This window comes from Cygnus atratus, chromosome 2 (assembly GCF_013377495.2).
Source record: "Cygnus atratus isolate AKBS03 ecotype Queensland, Australia chromosome 2, CAtr_DNAZoo_HiC_assembly, whole genome shotgun sequence".
NCBI classification, from domain to species: Eukaryota; Metazoa; Chordata; class Aves; order Anseriformes; family Anatidae; genus Cygnus; species Cygnus atratus.
The window spans coordinates 87,282,169-87,300,441 of record NC_066363.1 but is presented as its reverse complement, the minus strand read 5'-3'; the positions used below and the strand labels follow the sequence as shown (position 1 = coordinate 87,300,441).

Here is an 18,273-nt window from a genome sequence, read left to right as displayed (position 1 = left end):
TCGAGTTGCAGGCAAGCTCTGCAGACGTGAGCAGGGCTTTGCACCTTCTCAGACAGGCAGGGGCGTCGCGTCCCAGGTTTAGCAACTGGAACTGCTGCCTCTGAAAAGGTTGCTGCAGGATATCGTGACGTTGGCTTGAGCGTTGTGAATAAGGCCTGTGCTTCTCACTTCTTGTGGTGCAGCTGTAAGGTTACACCGGTGAGGGTGTATCCTATTCCTGTGAGTTATTGGCAATTGCTAGTTAAAAATCTGTTTTAATTGAAGAGTTGTAGGTTTGCAGCCAGCTGTAAGCCTCCGTCTCTGAAATAAGGTCTTGCCAGTTAACAGTTTGTGTGTGGTGCTGTGAGAAACCCCAAAGATGCATCTCAGCCACATCTCGCCTCCATTACTCCGTTAGAGTAGGAACTTCCCCTTCCAGTAGGGACTTTTACGTGTTGGGACAGCTGTAAATGCATTAGGTGTGCAACAAATAGCTTACAACTGCTTTTCTTGTTCAACCTTTACTTCTCTTGGGTTGACCTGTTGCTCTTCTTAGCCATTGGGTAATACACAACTGCATCCGTGCATTAGACATCTGCGCTTGTTTTTGGGAGGGGGATCTAAGGGTGCTCAACTGCATCGGCATCTGCAGGGTTATAGTGACCTGACAAACATCTGAGATGGTGAGTTTCACAGGGAAAGTGCACAAAGAAAAACTGTGTTGAGAGGATGTTCTGCTTTATTCTTAGTGCCTGGGATGTTCAGCTCTCAGCCTTTGTACCAGGTTTGAAATACCTGAGGAGGCTCTGAAGGGGTAAGGTAGCCAACACAGAGTCAGAAGGCTTAGTGGTCTCCATTGTATCTGGGGTAGGTAGACAGATATCATGTGTATCGTATCATATACTACCTGGAGAAGCTAGAGATGTGGGCACATGTGAACCGAATGAGGTTCAACAAGTCCAAGAGCAAAGTTCTGCGTCTGTGTTGGGGCAATCCTACACATGAGTACAGACTGGGAGAACTCACTGAGAGCAGCCCTGCAGAGAAGGACTTGGGGGTTCTGGTGGACAAAAAGCTCGACATGAGCCAGCAGTGTGTGCTTGCAACCCAGAAGGCCAACTGTGTCTTGGGGTGCATCAACAGAGGGGTGGGCATCAGGTGGAGGGAGGGGATTGTCACCCTCTGCTCTGCCCTTGTGAGGCCCCACCTGGAGTGCTGCATCCAGGTCTGGGGCCCCCAGCACAAGAAGGATGTGGAGCTGTTAGAGCAGGTCCAGGGGAGGGCCACCAGGAGATCAGAGGGCTGGAGCACCTCTCCTATGAAGAAGGGCTGAGAGAGCTGGGGATGTTCAGCCTGGAGAAGAGAAGGCTCTGGGGTAAGCTTATCACAGCTTTTCAGTACTTAAAGGGGGCTTATAAAAATGATACAGAGCAACTTTTTGCTCAGGCAGATAGTGAAATGATGAGGAGTAATGGCTTTAAAAAAGAAGAGGGTAGATTTAGATTAGGTATAAGGTAGAAGTTCTTCACTCAGAAGGTGGTGAGGCACTGGAGCAGGCTGCCCAGAGAAGCTGTGGATGCCCCATCCCTGGAGGTGTTCAAGGCCAGGCTGGATGGGGCTTTGGATCTAGTGGGAGGTGTCCCTGCCTGTGGCAGGGGAGTTGAAACTGGGTGATCTTCAAGGTCCCTTGCAACCCAAGCTGTTCTATGATACGATATTTGTTTGTAAAAACCGCCCTTAGTCATGCCACTGTTGGCAGTTCTTGTCTTAGGAGCTCCTGTGGGCTCCTGAATTGGTACCTGATGGTACTGGCTCTGAAGGCACTCAGGAGTTGTGCTTGAGCCTTTTAGGTATCAGTTGGCTCCTGAAGCAAAGTGCTGATATGCTGTTTGAGGCAGTCTCTCTGAAGAATAGATAGTACACTTTATTTTGTATCCTGTATAACTGTATACCGTTGTTATCCCAAAGCGCTATGTCCATTAGGATTTTGAGCATTACATTACATTCCATAAGCTGGAAAAGTTGTGCTTTGCTCACAGTTGCACGTAGTTGAAGTCCTGCTTGCTGAGTCCACATCATTGGTCTGCCATAATTGTCATTTGCCGTAAAGGTGGTTCCTTTGCTTTGACAGACATGCTATTATGTATTTACATGCTATTTATGTATTTATTTCACACTTTGGGCACAGTAGGAAAGTATACGAAGTCATGTCTATCACTGTAGCATAGTCTATGGGTAGTAATATGTTAATGCAGCCAACTTCATGTGCTTGCTTATGTTTTTCCATACCTGCCCTTAATTGGTATATGCAGAGGTATACCAACTTCGTAAAACTGTGTACCAGCTCTTAATTTCCTTCTCATGTTCATATTTCTGAAACTCAGTGTGACTTATCTTGCTTTTCTTATTTTTTGTTTATATTTCAATTTTCTTGCTTTCTCCTAGTCTTCTCTTTTGGCAAGATCTGTGAGAAACCGTGGTATTTTAGACTTAGCCAAATTCAGTCTGTGTTAAAACTTCTTGAAACCTGATCTTGTGAGAGTTCTAGTATGAAAAAAAATCAGGTTGGCATCCAGAACCATGGATGTTTAGATAAACTGAACTTCTGGTTCCTCTTGAGGTTTGGTAGTTCACTACTGAATCCGTTTCAGTCCAGTTAATTAGTTACAAACCCCTAAGCCACAGCCTTGGAATTAAAGAAAACAACGCCCCAAGCCTCCACATACTTTGATTCAAGAAGAAACTTTTGTTGAACTAGGAAATGCATTTATATCACTATTTCCCAGTTTGAAATGTAAAATTGACATCCATCCAGATCAGCCAGCAACATAGTCATTTATTCTGGACTCACGCTGCCTGTATTAATGTGGCAGTCTAGTGTCCCCCCTATGTGCACTAATCTTATTTTTTTCCTCCCTATTCTCCAACATTGGTTTCTCCTTTTAGAGGTATGGCAGAGATTTTTCTCATATCAATGTTTTTGGCTCTGCACAGCGTAGCTTACAGGGAGTACAGAGTGCCTGTTTTTGACGAGATTTTTCTGCTCTTCTCTTCTCAGGACAATGTAGAGCAGACTTCGGCTCATGGTCGGCGGGATCTGGTGGAACCAGGTTTCCAAGAACCATCTAATCGCATCTCCCTAAATCACCAAGGTAAGAAACAATGGGTACGAATCCAGTCTCCCTGGGGGAAAGCCAGCGTGCTGTGGATGTGGAGGTAGTTTTTCCTCCACGTTGTAGTTTGTCCTTCTTGTTAAAAAAAAATACTAAACAAAAAATTCTGGATGGCTGGAGTAGGAGAGCTGAAGATGTAGGTTTTTTGTCATCACAACTGTCCTGTGAGCTGTGGATGAAGATGGCTAAGAACCTGTGGTGAACCTGAAGTCTTGTAGCCCAAATTAGGACTGTTACCCTGGGCACAAAGAATATTCTCCTGTTTTTAGGGGAGGAAGAGTGGAGTCCTGAAATTTAATTCAACATTTTGCAATGTTAAAATTACACTTTAAAAACTTCCACCAGCTGTAAAAATGGTTCAGGGCTCTGGCTCAACTCTTTACTCCTGCAACAAAAGAACATTTACTTGCTTTGCGTGATGAAAATCACCTCATTCAGGGGCAAGGCAGTCTTGAACTAGGTGTTGTAAAGCTGATGCCTTGAGATGTGCAAATCCTGGGGCAGATTTACATGGGTGACTTCTGAAGCTTTCTGTGAATGTCCCCCATTCATCAGGGAACACATTCACTGTGGTTTAAGTTCACTGGATGAAGTGAGAGTAGTTGTGGCTGCTGCTTATGCAGTCCGAATAGATACTGAAAGGATAGGGAGTATTCCATTTTGATGGCCAAGTGCTAACTTTGTAGCCTGACGTCTTCCTAACAGGTCAATACTTCCTTTTCAGGTCCTTCTTTCCCCCCAGCAATGTTAGAGCACTGAAAGAATCCATATGGGGTCACCCTGGTGTGTGGCTCTGCCTCAGCTACGTTGGGGCAGATGTGTCTAGGCAAAATGATCCAAACTAATTTTCAAAGCAGGTATCTTTACAGAGAATGCTTTTCGTAGGGGTCTTGTCAGTTAAAGGCCTGTTTCTACAGCAGGACTCGATTAATGTTTTTCCTTGTAGTTTCTGAAGTAGAGTTCACTTTTGCAGCCACAGGCTGTGTTGATATTTTTGTTAGGTGACTGACAGCAGTCAAATCCAGTATTTCTCAAATCTTACTGATTTTATTGCTGAAGTAGGTATCTAGCACATTTTTAATCTTCCCTGCCCCTGTGACTATAAAATGCTGTTATGTAAGTGGCACAGGCTAAGAAAAGAAATCTGCATGTCCACTGGTGGCCTCTAATGCTGCATTTGGCTGTAGCACTTCATCTTTTCCCAGTGCTGAAGGGAAACAACATGTTTTATGGCAATGATACCTATTCTTTCAATATCTTTTTGAAAATGGAAGTGGCTGTAAGTGTGATGTTATGGCATGTCCCACTTGTTTGTTCAGTCCAAGTACAAGCTTCTACCCTATTTTATAGTCTATCAAATATGCGTTCTTGTCCAATAACTTGGGAGTACAGCTATTTTAACAGCTGCCCCATAGTCCAGTAACCCATTAGTGAATAGTACATAGGAAAATGTAAAATGAAGAACTTCTGAGGCATTTGTGACATGGTGTGAACTAGTTCCAATGCAGCGATATTAGACTAGATTATTAAAGTGGGGTTTTATGTTCTGTGGCAGTTTTCTGCTTTCTTTAAAATTCCTACAATAAATTGTGTTGTCCATTAGTTTCTGTTAAAACGTTGCTGATGCTGATTTAGATGAAAAACTGAAGAGTAAAGCTGTATCCAGAAGTAACTTGCAGGACCACTGGCTGCATTTTAATAAGTTTATCTATGCTTGATGGTACGTGTGGATTACGCTGATGATAAAGATATTTGCAACAGACTGTGGCCAGTTTTTCTTCCAGTTATATACAATATTATTTGCTGAGCTCAGCTCATACTGACTAGCGGATCTAAAGCTTTTATTCCTGTATTTCGCAACAGTTTTAAGGAAAGCCAATAGACCTGCAACAAAGCTGGTTTAATGCATATTTAACTTGAGCAGAAATTCTGGAATGATTACAATTGACTAAAATATTTGATGTGTTAGGTACTCCTCCCCCCAGCCTTTTTCCTTTTGGTGTGTTGTGTCTGAACTACTGCAGCTGAACTTTGAGCAACCATGCTTGTTATGTTTTGTTTTTGTATATACACTTCCAATTCATACCTGACCACCTTGCTCAGTAAGCACAGCAGATTTGCCAGTTTCTGTTGAACATTAACTTACAGCTCTTTGCTTTTCTCTCAGAAAGCTTTGGTACAAGCACTTAGAATTCTGAACCAGACCCTGCTTTCCACGGCCTACAAAAATGGTGATTAGCTTCCTTTGAGGTATCTCAATCTCTTCAACACAAACTGGAAAAAGAGCATGCAAGTGGAGACTGAGATATCCCTGCCAACTGTCCCTGCGTGAATAAGCTCTTTCCTGAGAAGGGTATTTCAAGTACATGTTTCCTGCTGAATCACTCTTTTACACAAGCAGTTGCTGTATAACTATTCAGCTTTTTATTTTAAAAGAATATCTTGTAATGATTTGGGAGCAGAGAATACTTCTTGTAAAGCAAGGAGTCTTAAAATATGCAGGTTTCATATAAAACAAATGTAGGAGAAGTTGAGTGCAGATGGAATAGTATTTTTTCCTATGAATAGGTTAATAAATGCTTTTGTGTAGATATGCTAATAACACACATTAACAATAAGTATTTATATATATATAAGCCATTATTTAGTATTCACTTACAAGTCGTTTTGCAAGCTGGGTAAGTTTCATAAAAGTACTAAATCTAAGAACAGGAACTATGATTTCTTACCTATATTCCCCAAATCTACTTCATAAATGAAATGCAAGGGGAAAGAAAGAAAACTTCATCCGGTAGAACAGTACTAATACTCAGTGAAGTAAAGAAGCAGGTGTGCATCAGCTACCTACTGAAAGTCCTGTTTGTCTACCACAAAGTACAAAAGCCAGGATTTTGGCAGTTAATAGACAGCAAGTCAAGTACTTCTCGAGCAGTCACTCCAGAAGCTGTAGTAAAGCCTAGAGAACGGAGAAGAAGCATGTCTAAACTATGGGGCACTTCCTAAAGAATTAAGGAAAGAGGAGAGGAAATGATCAAAGTAATTATTTACCATCTTTCAAAACACAAAGAGAACGGGGAAGTAAAAGCATGCTCGGGCAGGGGGGCAGCTCTTGTATGTTTGGTGTTATTTTTTTTCTTCCCCCAGCAGGAGTGTGGAGTTGAAGCCTAGTCAGCCACGTATCAGTTCTGTAAAACATGCAGTACTCACAAATGTTTCATATTTTACAGTGACAGGGTTCCTTGCAGCATTTGTATGCTGTCCAATAGGGAGGGCGGTGATCTGGGGACAGTAATGATGATTTCAGTCCAAATACTTGCATTCATACTGAGATACTGCTCTGAGGTCTTTATTAGAGCCGATCAGCTCCAGCACTCATTCCTCCTGCCCCAGCACACCCAAGGGGTGCTGCTGGTTCTCCTCTCTGCCCAAGCACCTTTATAGTTCAGCCTCTGCTCCCCTTGGTTGAGTGTACCCACTGCAGGGTGCCACAGGAGTTGATCTTCAGTGTGTCTTGTTAGCAAGATAAGGTTGCTTCACCGATTTCCCTACGCTACCTAGGAGTAGCCTTGCTGAAATATGATAGCAAAATACAGCATGCTACAGAAAACTAGATAAGCAACTGGATTTATTTATTCTCAGACTTCACGGGGGCTTAACCTGCAGGCTGTGCTGCTGCAATTTCTCTTCTCACTCCGTGCTTCTGGGCTTTTCTTCCTTGAGCTCATTCTCGTTTGTTTCTCTAACAAGCAGTAAATAATGCCAGCTTCAGTCCCAGCTTATGGGCAGTACTTTTTATTAATACTTGACATACTTTTTAGAGGTAGTGTAGCTACTTATTCAAGATTTTGAGGTCAGGCATAAATAAGATGCATTCTGTCACCTTAACTTTTAATGGAAGTATTCGACATGCAGTTCTGGCACTTTCTTTATGTGTTTACTTGTAGAGATGATTGTTGGTGTCTGTACAAATGTGTTTTGTCGTGGGTCCGTAATGAAAGATTCATCTCCGTTTTATTTCTGCATTCGTGCTTTCAGTAGCTGTCTCAGCTATTGTTGGGCTCGATGCTTTTTGTTCCAGGAGTTCCCGGAGGGAGCTGAGCTGAACGTTGCTGTACCTCTGGCTCCGCAGCCAGATGGCTTCAGCAGCAGAAAGAAAACAGTGAGATGAGATGTTATAGCCAACAGCAGTCCTTTGTCAACAGCCAGCTTACCCTTTGGTCTTTTTTGGCTGGTTGTGGTAGGAAATCTTGCCTACAGTGAGATGGTGAAGATGCTGTGGTTGCAGATCAGTTGGTTTTAGGCTTCCTTGGTGTTATGCCTGTACAGAGCACTTGTTCCCACTGAGCAGTGCTGTCTGCTCTTGAGGTGGATTCTCTCCTCTCCCTCACTGGCTTGGAACTGATACATAACTTCTACGGAGGTGATACAAGTCAGTAATAATGGAATGTGCCTTTGTAGCACACTGCTTGGGTCCAGAAAATACGATGCTACGTAAATACATAAGGACTTTTGAAAAAGTATGGGCTTAAATGAAGTAGTACAATGCCTAAGGTTTAACACAGGGAAATAACATCCTGTAGCCCTTTTCCTCCAGCAGTACTATTATTACTTGCTTTAAATGTCTTGCCGTTTGCATCTGCCTGACGGTAGGCACGTGAGGTTGAGGCAGTTTTGTTGTTAGCTTTGTAGCTAAAGAATGTGTTTAGTAACCGCTGGTGCTACCTCTGGTATGTTTCAGTCATGGGATCCCAGTGGGATGAATCAGTTATTTGGTGTATCAGAACTAACCCATGTTTTTGCAGAATCCAGCTGGTACTGAATGGAAAATGTAGAATGAAATACAGATAGTTTTGTTTGTATTGCAAAGACAATACCGAAAGCTGCCAGACATTCATGAATTCTCATGTATTGTATAAATGTTTTCGTCATTGTCCAGCCTTAGAAAAAAACACCATTACTGCCAAAAAGATTTACACTAACTACCATTACACACAGAACTGAGCCCTCACTTCCTGCCTAGCTCATTACAGTACCTTTGTCTTATTTTAGAGAAGGCTTCTATTGTACTTTGTGATGAATCTTGTTAGCACAGTTTCTAGGAGGGCGCCCAGAATAGCTGTGGAGAAGTTTAACTTTCCTAATTATATTAGTTCCCAAACCCTTGGGCTGACAGAACTCTGAAAAAAATGGAAAAGATGAAAAGAAGACAAAGGAGGTTGTTTTTTAGTACAGATAACTTTCAGAGTTCTGCATCAAGCTACAGAAAGACAAATTTGACCAGCTGATTGAGTACAGCAGGAAAACTCTGTATATACAAGAGCTGCTAATGATGATTGAGTGAAATCAGTGGAATGAGAAGAAACAGACCAAGTACAGTTTAAAATGCTTGCATGTTCATAGAAATGTATTTGCACATGACTGATGGATTTTCTTTTATGTTTCATTAACTAGGGGATTAACTGTTGCTTTCTTAAGTGTAAAAGAACGGAGAAAAAGACTTCACATTAACCTGTAAGAGTTTTAATATCAAGTTTGCAAATCTTTTGTTTTGGATATATTTAAAATTGAATGTATTCCCTGAAGCCACCTGATGAGAGCTTTTAAAACAAAACAAAAAAACAACCTCAAATCTCATAGTTGGCAGACATAGGATTTTAAACATGTTTTATAATTTATCAGGGTTCTATGTTTGCTATTTACACGACCATCAAGGTAAATTCATAAGTTCTAAGCCTATTTTCTATTATGATTTATGAAAAATTCTAAAGTTATTACTACATTTGAAATGAAATTCTTGACGTGTTGGAGGAGACAGAGTCTCTAGGCTTGTAGTGGTTGTACTGGGGGAGCAGGTGGAGCTGGGCTGAGGCTGAGGAGTTGCGTTCCTTACCTCAGATAATCCATGACACTATCCCAGGCCCTAGGGGAATGAAGCTGCATGGGTTTTATGACTGAGAAGGTGTTTTTTTCATCCTGAAGACAGAGGGATGATGTTCCTACACTTTCTCTTTCAAGATTTCTGTCTCCAGTTATCCCTGGGGGGGATTCACAAGGTGTGAACTTAGAGTGATTAGAAGCTCATTTCTTGTTACTCTTGCTCAATTCCTGCCTGAGGCTCTGGGAGGGGAGGATGTAAATTTGGTATCTGGATACTGTGATTTTGTTGCTCCTGTCTAGATGCTTCTCAGTGTGAGAGGGCGCTTACTTCCCTCACCCCTTGTGTGGATGTATTTGAGAACAAGTTAGCTTGACACTAGTACAAGCCTAAAGTATGCTAGTGATGACTAACAAGATCACCGTAAATACTGTAATTTATTTAATAGCATCTCCCTCTAAAATAAAATTTCCTTTTTCATTCTCTTTTGTCCTTAATTAAGGGATGTGCGTTTCCTGCTACCACTCAAATGGAGCTAAAGCCAACTGTCAGAGCAGTCAGAATTTTGCATCCCTCAGCCAGGTTACAGCTAGGTAACACGAGGGATGGCACATGGCCATGCTCTTTTTGTGTGTGGGGGGGTGCACTCTGGGACATCATGTGGAAAAATTTCCTTGTGTGCTTCAGCTATTGCATGGCTGTCGACTGGCTGTTTTGGGGGGTGGTCAGGGAGGGCTTGGGGCGCCAGTAGGTGCGTGGATGTGCTGGCCTCTTCTCTCCACAGAAGGCCAACGTTCAAGTAAGGCATTTGTTTGCTGCTGGCACGCTTCCCCTGAGGTACATTGGCTGAGAGCAGCAAGTGGTGCCGTCACCCTCACGGGTGGTTCCTGTGCCCGTGCGGCTCCTCTGGTTGTGTTACGGTGGCTGGCTGCTGGCCTGTCTCCCTCTAGGCCTCTCCGTCCGCTCAGGTTAGCAGGAGAACAACTACACAGCTCGTTGCGTAAGCTGTGAGGCCCCCTGAGAAAAGCAATCGGGAAGTCCTTCCTGGAGAGAACTTTGTTCAGGCTTCTCATTTTCCTGTCCAGGCTCCCAGGCAGTGATGGCTGACAGGAACTCTTCCTTCCATCTTGTGTTAAGAAATCGCTTTTGCCCCCATGTAGGCTGATGGTCAAACCTGAGCAAGGTTAAGTTGAGATGTTTTGTTGTCAGTGTCCAGTATTGACCGAGGATGTGTTCTTGGGGTTGTAAAGCATGAGCCTTAGAAACCAGCAGTCCACTTCAGTGATGGACAGGAAATTATGGCAGACAGTACTCATATGTAGTGTGTGAGCTCCAGAGTCTAGAGCTTCTGATGGAAGTGGTGTGCTTGGGGAAACCTGGATGCTAGATGGAAACCACGGTCTCAAGACGTACTTATGGTGAGGTGCTTCTCCCAGGTACCTGGGCTCAGCTCATTTCTTATGCACTTATCTCATATATTGCTTTTTTTTTTATGTGAGTAAATGAGCTCCAAATCCTATGGCTGGTGTGCTCTCTCCTGTGTAAATCTAGTCACGCAGCAACTTACATCATCCCCATCCTTTCTGTAAGCAAATTACTAAAGCAGCCAAGTACAATAGATTTCAATATTTTTTTATTGTCTTATATGCTGATTTATTTACTGTCCAACAGGTATGGGGAGACTTGTGGTCTCAGGTTGTCCTCTGCTTCCTAGGTGGCTTATTTGTTCAATTTGAGTTAATGGTCCATAATTGAGCTGAGTGATTTGAAATGTCCTCTTCTAATTTAATCAGTGTAAGTTAACTGTAAAACCTTGAGATGAGCTCATATGTTTTCTGGAATAATTTTATTGCCTTTAGTTATGTTTTATTTGTTTTCTTTTGTAATCTGACTAAATTTGTACTGTCAAGATGTTGAGGGGAATGGAAGGATGGAAAGCAATACTGCCAGGGAAAAGGCTCTTCTTGTGATAGATTCTGGATGAATTAACATGGCTGAGCTGAATTCTTGTCTGTGCTGTTCCCCCATCTTCCTGCACATCCTTGGGTTCTGGTTAGTTTTCCCTGTTAGGGTTGTGTGCTTTAAGTGTATTTTGCTTTATGTAAGAACTTTTTGAACCTTTCAGTGAAGGTGTCATGGCCAAATGTCAAAACATGTCTGTGGACACTTAAATTGTCTCAGTATAATGAGCTTTCCAGCTAGGAAAGTTGATTTATTATGTAGCCTACTTTTTAATCATGCCATAACAAAGGCAGTCGTTCAGTAAAAAGTGTCTCTCTAGCATCGTAATATTGACTTCAAATTCTGACACCTTTACCAAAATCAAATCCTAAATTGCAAAGGTGATTTGACATGTAAAGAGGAAGGGTATATTTAAAGATGGAAACAATCTTCGTCACTGCAGTTATACTGTCTGTTATGATATGCTGCTTAAATATGTATATATATTAAAGCATAAGTACCTCTAATTCTGAAATAAAAGTGCAATGTCACTATGCAAGGTCAGCTTTAATGGAGAAAAAAATGTTTTTCAATACTTGATTACGTGAAAAGCTCTAAGATGCTAATCTGGTTTCATGACTGTTGTGTTCAAGTCTGAAATAAAGATATTCTACTTATTTCAACTTTTAAGAGCATCAGCTCTAAGTAAATGGGAATTTGATTGCAATGTATCTGCATTACATGTGATGTTTGAAACTCCTGTGACCAAAGAGGGAACTATTTTTTTAAAATCTCTGTCTGCTTTGGTGAAATCAGTAAATCGTTATTGAGGGCACAGTGTCTCTGTGCTATCATAAGGCAACAGGAAGACAACCCCCCCACACACCCCATACCCAGTCCTATGAAAGTTATTTTTAAGAACATCATAACAGCGGTGTGGCAAAGTAGAGGAAGTTGTTGTGCCAGAAACTACTCCCTGAATTCTTGAAACCGACTAGACTAGAGCTTGGCAAGAAACCTTTTAACAGCCTTAGTTCACCAGTACATTTAGCAATTTTGGGACTAGACATCATTTTTTCCCAGAATAAAATCCATTTAACTTCAGATAAAGACCTGAGTTACTCCTACCCCCCATTTAAAGCATACTGAACTGATTTGTGTTCTGTCTCTGATCAGCCACGTACCTTTGATCTCTCTTGTGATGGCAGATAATTTCTAATAGCTGACACAATGCAGCCCTCTTGTCTGCAAACAATTCTGGGAGACGTGCATTCAATTTTTAGGTTTTTATTTTCCCTGACCTTTAAGGTTATATTTTTGGTCTCTATCAAAGTGGTGAGAGGGTGGAGAACAGGCGGTGCAGCTCTTTATTTCCTTCCATTGTTTGTCCTAATGATGAAGTGTCCTAACATTTGGTTTCTGTCTCTTCTTTCCAGTGCCTCAGGTGGAACAAAATGTGTTAATTTACCTTTTAGCTTCATCCTCTACACTAAGGTTTTATCATCTTACAAATGAATACATAAATTTAACTTTGCTTCCTTTGAAAGAAAGAAATAAAACCAAGCACTGTTTAAATCTGTAGCATTTACTGGGGTAAGAAACAGAAAGAGATGGAGGTAAGACTTGTTTGCAAGCGTGAAATGGGGCGTATCTGAGATGCGGCAGATCTCTTGGCGAAAGCTTCTGTGGCCTTAGGATTCCTTGCGATTCAACAACTTGCTGGACTTCCTTTTCACTTGTTTGCAGGTCTAAATTAGAGGAGAAATTATGAATGCTAAACAAAAGTTAGCATGGTACTTAAAAATCAAATGGATTTTAAAAGTTGGCTGGTACAACTACGGCAAATTTAGGTTAAGTAGTCTGGACAAGAATGGAATTAGTTTAAGATTTTAGTATCCTTTTGTGCATAGCAGGGCAAATTACATCACCAAGTAAAGATGGAACACATCTTATAGCCGAGAGGAAAATGCCCAATTCAAGTTAAAGCTTTAAACAGTGTCTTTCTTAAAAATGCCGTTCCTAATCTGTTTATAAAAGTCATTGGTTCTGCCAGATGACTGGGAAGCTAAGACTGCAGATTTCAAGATTTTTCCAGCATAGGAACGTATTTCCTTTAGTCGAGTCAAACAAGTTTCACTGGAATGTGTTCATGGTCTGTATCAGCAAGTATAGCTCAACTCAGTCATGTCAAGAGGAGTATATACTGCGGTCTACTCAAGGAAATGGATGTCACTAAAAATACCTGTTTAATAATATTTTTTGTTGTTGAGTGAATGTGAAAGTAGTCTTTCTTAATGGCAAAGCTGTTGTTTATTTAAATATCAAAATGATTTTCTGAGGTTTTAAAAAAAAATAAAATCAAAGTTGATGACTGAAGTCAGGCTTAGCATAAAATGGCATGTGTTCTGATGACAGCAGCATGCTGGCTCTTTTTGTAAGACCTACATCTATACAGTGTACTTGTATGTGCCCACTGCAAGTCCTCATTGGAAGAGGGCAGTTTGAAAGCAACAAGTGACCTCAAAATGGCTGCTTACTTTATCAGTATTGGGGTCTATGTGGGGGGAAGATTCCTTTGTCAGTCCTCTTGGAAGTTGCATGCAGTAACAAGCCTCCGAAGTCTGCACTGCAGGGTTGTAGAGAGATTCTGATGCTCATATGCAAACTAGCTAGATTGCCTACTGTAGCAATTAATTATGGCTGCAGCAGAACTAATTTGTATGTGTTGCTAGTAATCTATACCTCAGGCAGCTATAAGCTGTTCAGAATAATTGGACCTGCCCTGAGGCTTTAATGAAATTGGACCACAGGAATCATAGCAGGACATTGCTAAGTGTCCATTTCTTCACTTGGGTTCAGTAAAGCATCGATGGGCTCTCCACTCTCACTATCCCCCCTAGCAGGCGTTGTGAAATATTTGCTAGGGTTGGCCACTGGGCATGTGCAGAGCTGGGCAAGGAGTTAGTGCTTGTTCAACAAATTACCTCTTACATGGAATGAAACAAATCACTGCTGGTTGTCTACCCAAGTTTTCCCCGTCAGCAAAATGAGGATATTGCTATTGCAAAACTTGTGTCAAGTATGTGGTTGAGATCTGCTTCGTGGGGTGCATGCAGTTTTCACAGATGAAGTCCTGTTTTGTTCATGGTATTAAGTGGGGAGCCAGTCCTGGAGAGATGTAATCAAGACTGAAGTATTTCCACTGTAAATTCTCTTGGTAATATATACCTCTCTGTGGAAAACCTCCTCACCTCAAAGGCTATTTCAAAGATCAGTGATTTTGTTTTGAGGCTTGGATATCATATGAAGTGTGATGTAAAAGTCTGCGGGCAAATACAAAGACTTCTTGTCCTGAATGGTGTAGTGGATGGGGCTTCACTCTCTGGTAAGGAAGGGAGCAAGTTGTCTCATTCCCAGTGCATTATCTTGTTTCTGTAATGAATAAAGTAAAGGTTCAGGAAGAACAAATTAACACATGCACATACATGAGATTGTATCCTAAGATATAGAGGAAAACATAGACAGTTACTTTGACATGACGGGTAGCTTTCCTGTAGAAGAACTTGTTGGTATGCAGTATGTGACCTAGAAGTGGTGAAAGATAATGCAGCTTTTAAGTGCTGTAGATGTCTTATTTAAGGAGGATTGAAGGTACCTAATTCTGAACTCACAGCAGGGACGTGACCGGTGAATTAAGCTGAAAAGGGTACTTGAAGTTTTCTCTGCGTGTGTGCGTGAAATCAAAGTTGGGAATGGTGAACAGCCTTGCAAGTTGACCTTGGAACATTTACTAAAATAAAAAATTGGCATTAAATGTGGGATTAGGAGATAAGGGAAAACCACTTGAGGCATAAAGCACGGTGAAAAGCCATGGAGTTTCTCTAAGATGGTTTTAGTGTTTAGCTGGAGTGTAACTATTGAAAGAGATATAATTCATTTTCATTACTGCAGGAGCCAAGATGTCTACTAATACAGTATTTATGTTTGTGGTAATATCTTTCCACCATTGTGTATCTCTGTAAACCTTATGTTTAAAAAAACAGCCAAACAAAGCAAAACAAAAAGCCTCTCAACCCTCTCTCTGTATGGCCATAGTGTACAGCTCTTTGGGCCAGGATACACGTCTCCTGCTGCGTTAGGCTGGTGAAACACAGAACAGAGAGATCTCTCACCAAAGAGCAAGTCTAGAGATGAATCTGGCAGATTGTTGGCTCCAAGGCAAATTGAGACTGTTGTGGAGAAATTTGTTCAAGACAGTGCTTGAGTGAAAGCCTCCTTTCTTGCAGCGAGGGTGTTTGAGCAGGAGCACTTTGTGATCGCAGCACTGATGACTTTGCCCTGAAAAAAGATGTCCTTTCAAGTAGGCTGTTCTCAGACCATTTGCATTCCCCAGAGTCTGGTGTCTCCCAGAGGTCCGGTGGTACAGCTGTGCTGGCACACTTCCTAATGTACTTGTAATAGCAAAGGAACACTTTCTCCGAAGGAAGTTTATTCGGATTTGACAAGTGAAATGAAATGCCGCAGTAAAAGCATTCTTAGACATTTACACTGCAATACAGATAATTTAACAAGAAGAACAGTGGAATTGCAAATTCATTTCCAATGAATTTCCAATGAATTTGGTCATGAGCAACCTTTCTTTGAATTTCAGGCAAACGTAGAGACCGATACTGAGTGAGGGCAGTGAATTCAAGAGGATAACTTTGACTATTGCATGCATCTCAACTCGAGCCTGAGATCAGTCCTTCTAATGTTTGTGCCACCCAAACACAAAAGAAGGCTCAGCCCTCACCAGTAGATCTCTCTTCATCGTGAACACAACTCTGACACAGAAGGGATAGGGAAGAAATGCCTTCGTACTGTTATCTAGGTACATACTTGGTGGTTTCATTTATGTGAGTTGAGAGAGATTTTTCGTGGTGTGGTTTAAATAGCTTTTAAATAGGCTTGGAAGGATCTGAGGGGTTAATCTATTTCAAAAACTTCTATGGGTATAGTAATATCAGTGTAGGCTTGTGATCTATTTACAGTATTTTATACTTGTGATAGGCCCTTGTATATAGATGAAATCGTCCTGGAAAAAAATGCTGCTGTTTAGCATAACACATTTTATTCACTGACCCGGTACAACTGCCAGGAGTGCTTTTTGCACGTTAATGAATGCCTGCCCAAAAAACATCAGTCAAAATATTTGGTGTGCCCTGTGCAGGCATCTAGGTTACTTTAGTATGTGCTTTATTGAGAGCATGTGGGAAGGCAGAGTCATCTAACACAGCCTCAGTTTTGGAGGGCCAACAGAGGGGCTAGTTATTGGGGGCAAAATTGGGGTTGTTATTGGAGGAGTGGGCATTATAGTAGTTAATGTGGTAGAAAAGAGCAGGCAAGTAAATGGCTCTCATTGGCAAGGTGCCTCCTGTGAAGAAAGAGTAAGAGGGTAAGAATCTGAATTTTATTTGAATCAAGTACAAAAGGAAATGTTGTTCTTCAGCTGATACAAGGTAACTTCCAAAATGAGTTCACAGGAACTGTAAAGGAAGCTCAGGTGGAGTGACCACTCTGGAGTGCTGTTGGGGATGGAGAAGACTTTGAAGCTAATTCTAGTATTTCGTATGGTGCTTTAATACATTTTAGTACATCTTTACTGTTCTCAAAACACTTGGAGTTTCATCCATCTTACGATCACAGTTAAGAATGTATTGTTGTATAAGCACATCAGAAAACAGAAGCAAGCTTCATTGATTTTTTGCTCTTAAAACTTTAAAGTACCTTCAGGTAACTGTATATTCTGCTGTAACAGTGCAGGTGCTGCGGCTTGTGCTTTAAGTTGTGTATTTGTCAAATAAGCAAAACTCCTTGCTTGTTTGTTTCTTTTAGTAGTTAGGTGGTCTGCAGGTTCCTTAAGGATCTAATAAAAGATTGTAGGACATCAGTGGAAATGTTCCAAATAAAATTATTTTTAATTATGCAAAGAGGAGCAGAAGATGATAATGCACTGTTGCATTATTTATGGTGTCTGTAGCTTTGAAAAATCTTCTTGTGGTGTTGAGATTGCCTCAAAATGAACTGGAATGGCATGTTTCTGTAACTGTAATTTGTTGTATCATCTATAAAACAGAGATAGTAAGTTGGGGCTTTTTTTAAGCTCACATAATAGAAGGGGAAAATTTACAGTAATATTGAAAGTCAAATTTAATTGTTTAATAAAATAAATCTACAGAAAAAAGGAGTTGTAAAGATGTAAGATGTCAGTTGTGCAGTAAAATTTTTCACCACAGTGCAGCATTGTAACAATAAACCTCAGTCATCACTGTCTTTGAACTTATCTGCCTGTGATAAGCACTAGAGTATTTATTCCTGCCTTTATGTAAACACTGTGCTGCAAGTGGCTCATGACAGCGCTTCAGGATGGCAAGCTGTGTCATGTGAGGATACTTTAGAAATGCATAATTTCAAAGCAGCTGAAATTCTTGCATTGAGGATTCAGAAGGTTGCAGCACCTTTCCTAAAGCCAAGAAGCTTCAAGGGGAAGATCAATCTGAATTTGTTAATTTCTTTAAGTCTTTTTGTGCCTATTAAAAAGGACAAGATTCTGTCAAGCTAACGATATTTTCAGCTAAAAAAAAATAAATCAAAAAACCCACACCCACAACGGATTTAAAGTGGGGCAAAATAAACATGAGTAAACCAAAATATAGGACAAAAGATATAGCTAAATTTGTAGTTCTTAACAGCAAGCAGCTGCTTAAGTAATTAAAGTGTATAAGGTGCTACTGACCAAAGCAATTAGTATGTAATTTCATTAATGGTGTTAGGATTGCAGTAACAACATTTGAGTGTTTCTGTCCAAATCAAGATTGTGGGCAGTTTGTGACATGTATAACGTGAGGTTAGAAGCAATGCACTATTATGTTATGGTATGTTATAGCACCACTGTCTGAGTGGATTCGTAACTGCGTAAGTACATGTTTTAAACTGGCTATATGTCTTGTTAATGTTTCTAATAGGTATACGTTGCTTGCAAGCGTACATGCACTTGTAAATTTTTATAAGTTTGTATGTTTGTATATTAAAAAAAGACTACTATTTTTTTTGTCTTTGCAATTCAGTTATGAACTTGCTATTATTCAACAGCAACAACAAAAACCTGAATTATTCTTTTTGTGGTTTGTCCCTAAGTGTTTGAAAAATCCTGGAGAGCTCAAGCATACTAAAATATTCACAGTCCTCCTGAAATCTGAAGCGCTGCAGATAAAGGGTTTCTAACCTATGAGGTTTGTGAATGAAAGACAAGTGGATGGTGCACAC

The 18,273-nt window shown here is 40.9% G+C and overlaps 1 protein-coding gene across 10 annotated transcripts in view; it reads left to right on the top strand.

The window, feature by feature from the left end:
* GRB10 (growth factor receptor bound protein 10) overlaps positions 1–18,273 on the top strand; it is a 178,470-nt gene that overhangs the window by 58,550 nt on the left and 101,647 nt on the right. For all 10 annotated transcript variants that reach the window (XR_007707759.1, XM_050708425.1, XM_035552820.2 and 7 more), the window contains one exon: positions 3,038–3,131. Coding sequence is in view for 7 of the 10 variants with exons in the window: in XM_050708425.1 (XP_050564382.1) it covers positions 3,038–3,131 (94 nt within the window). In the remaining 3 variants the exon portion in view is untranslated. The remainder of the gene's footprint in view (positions 1–3,037; positions 3,132–18,273) is intronic.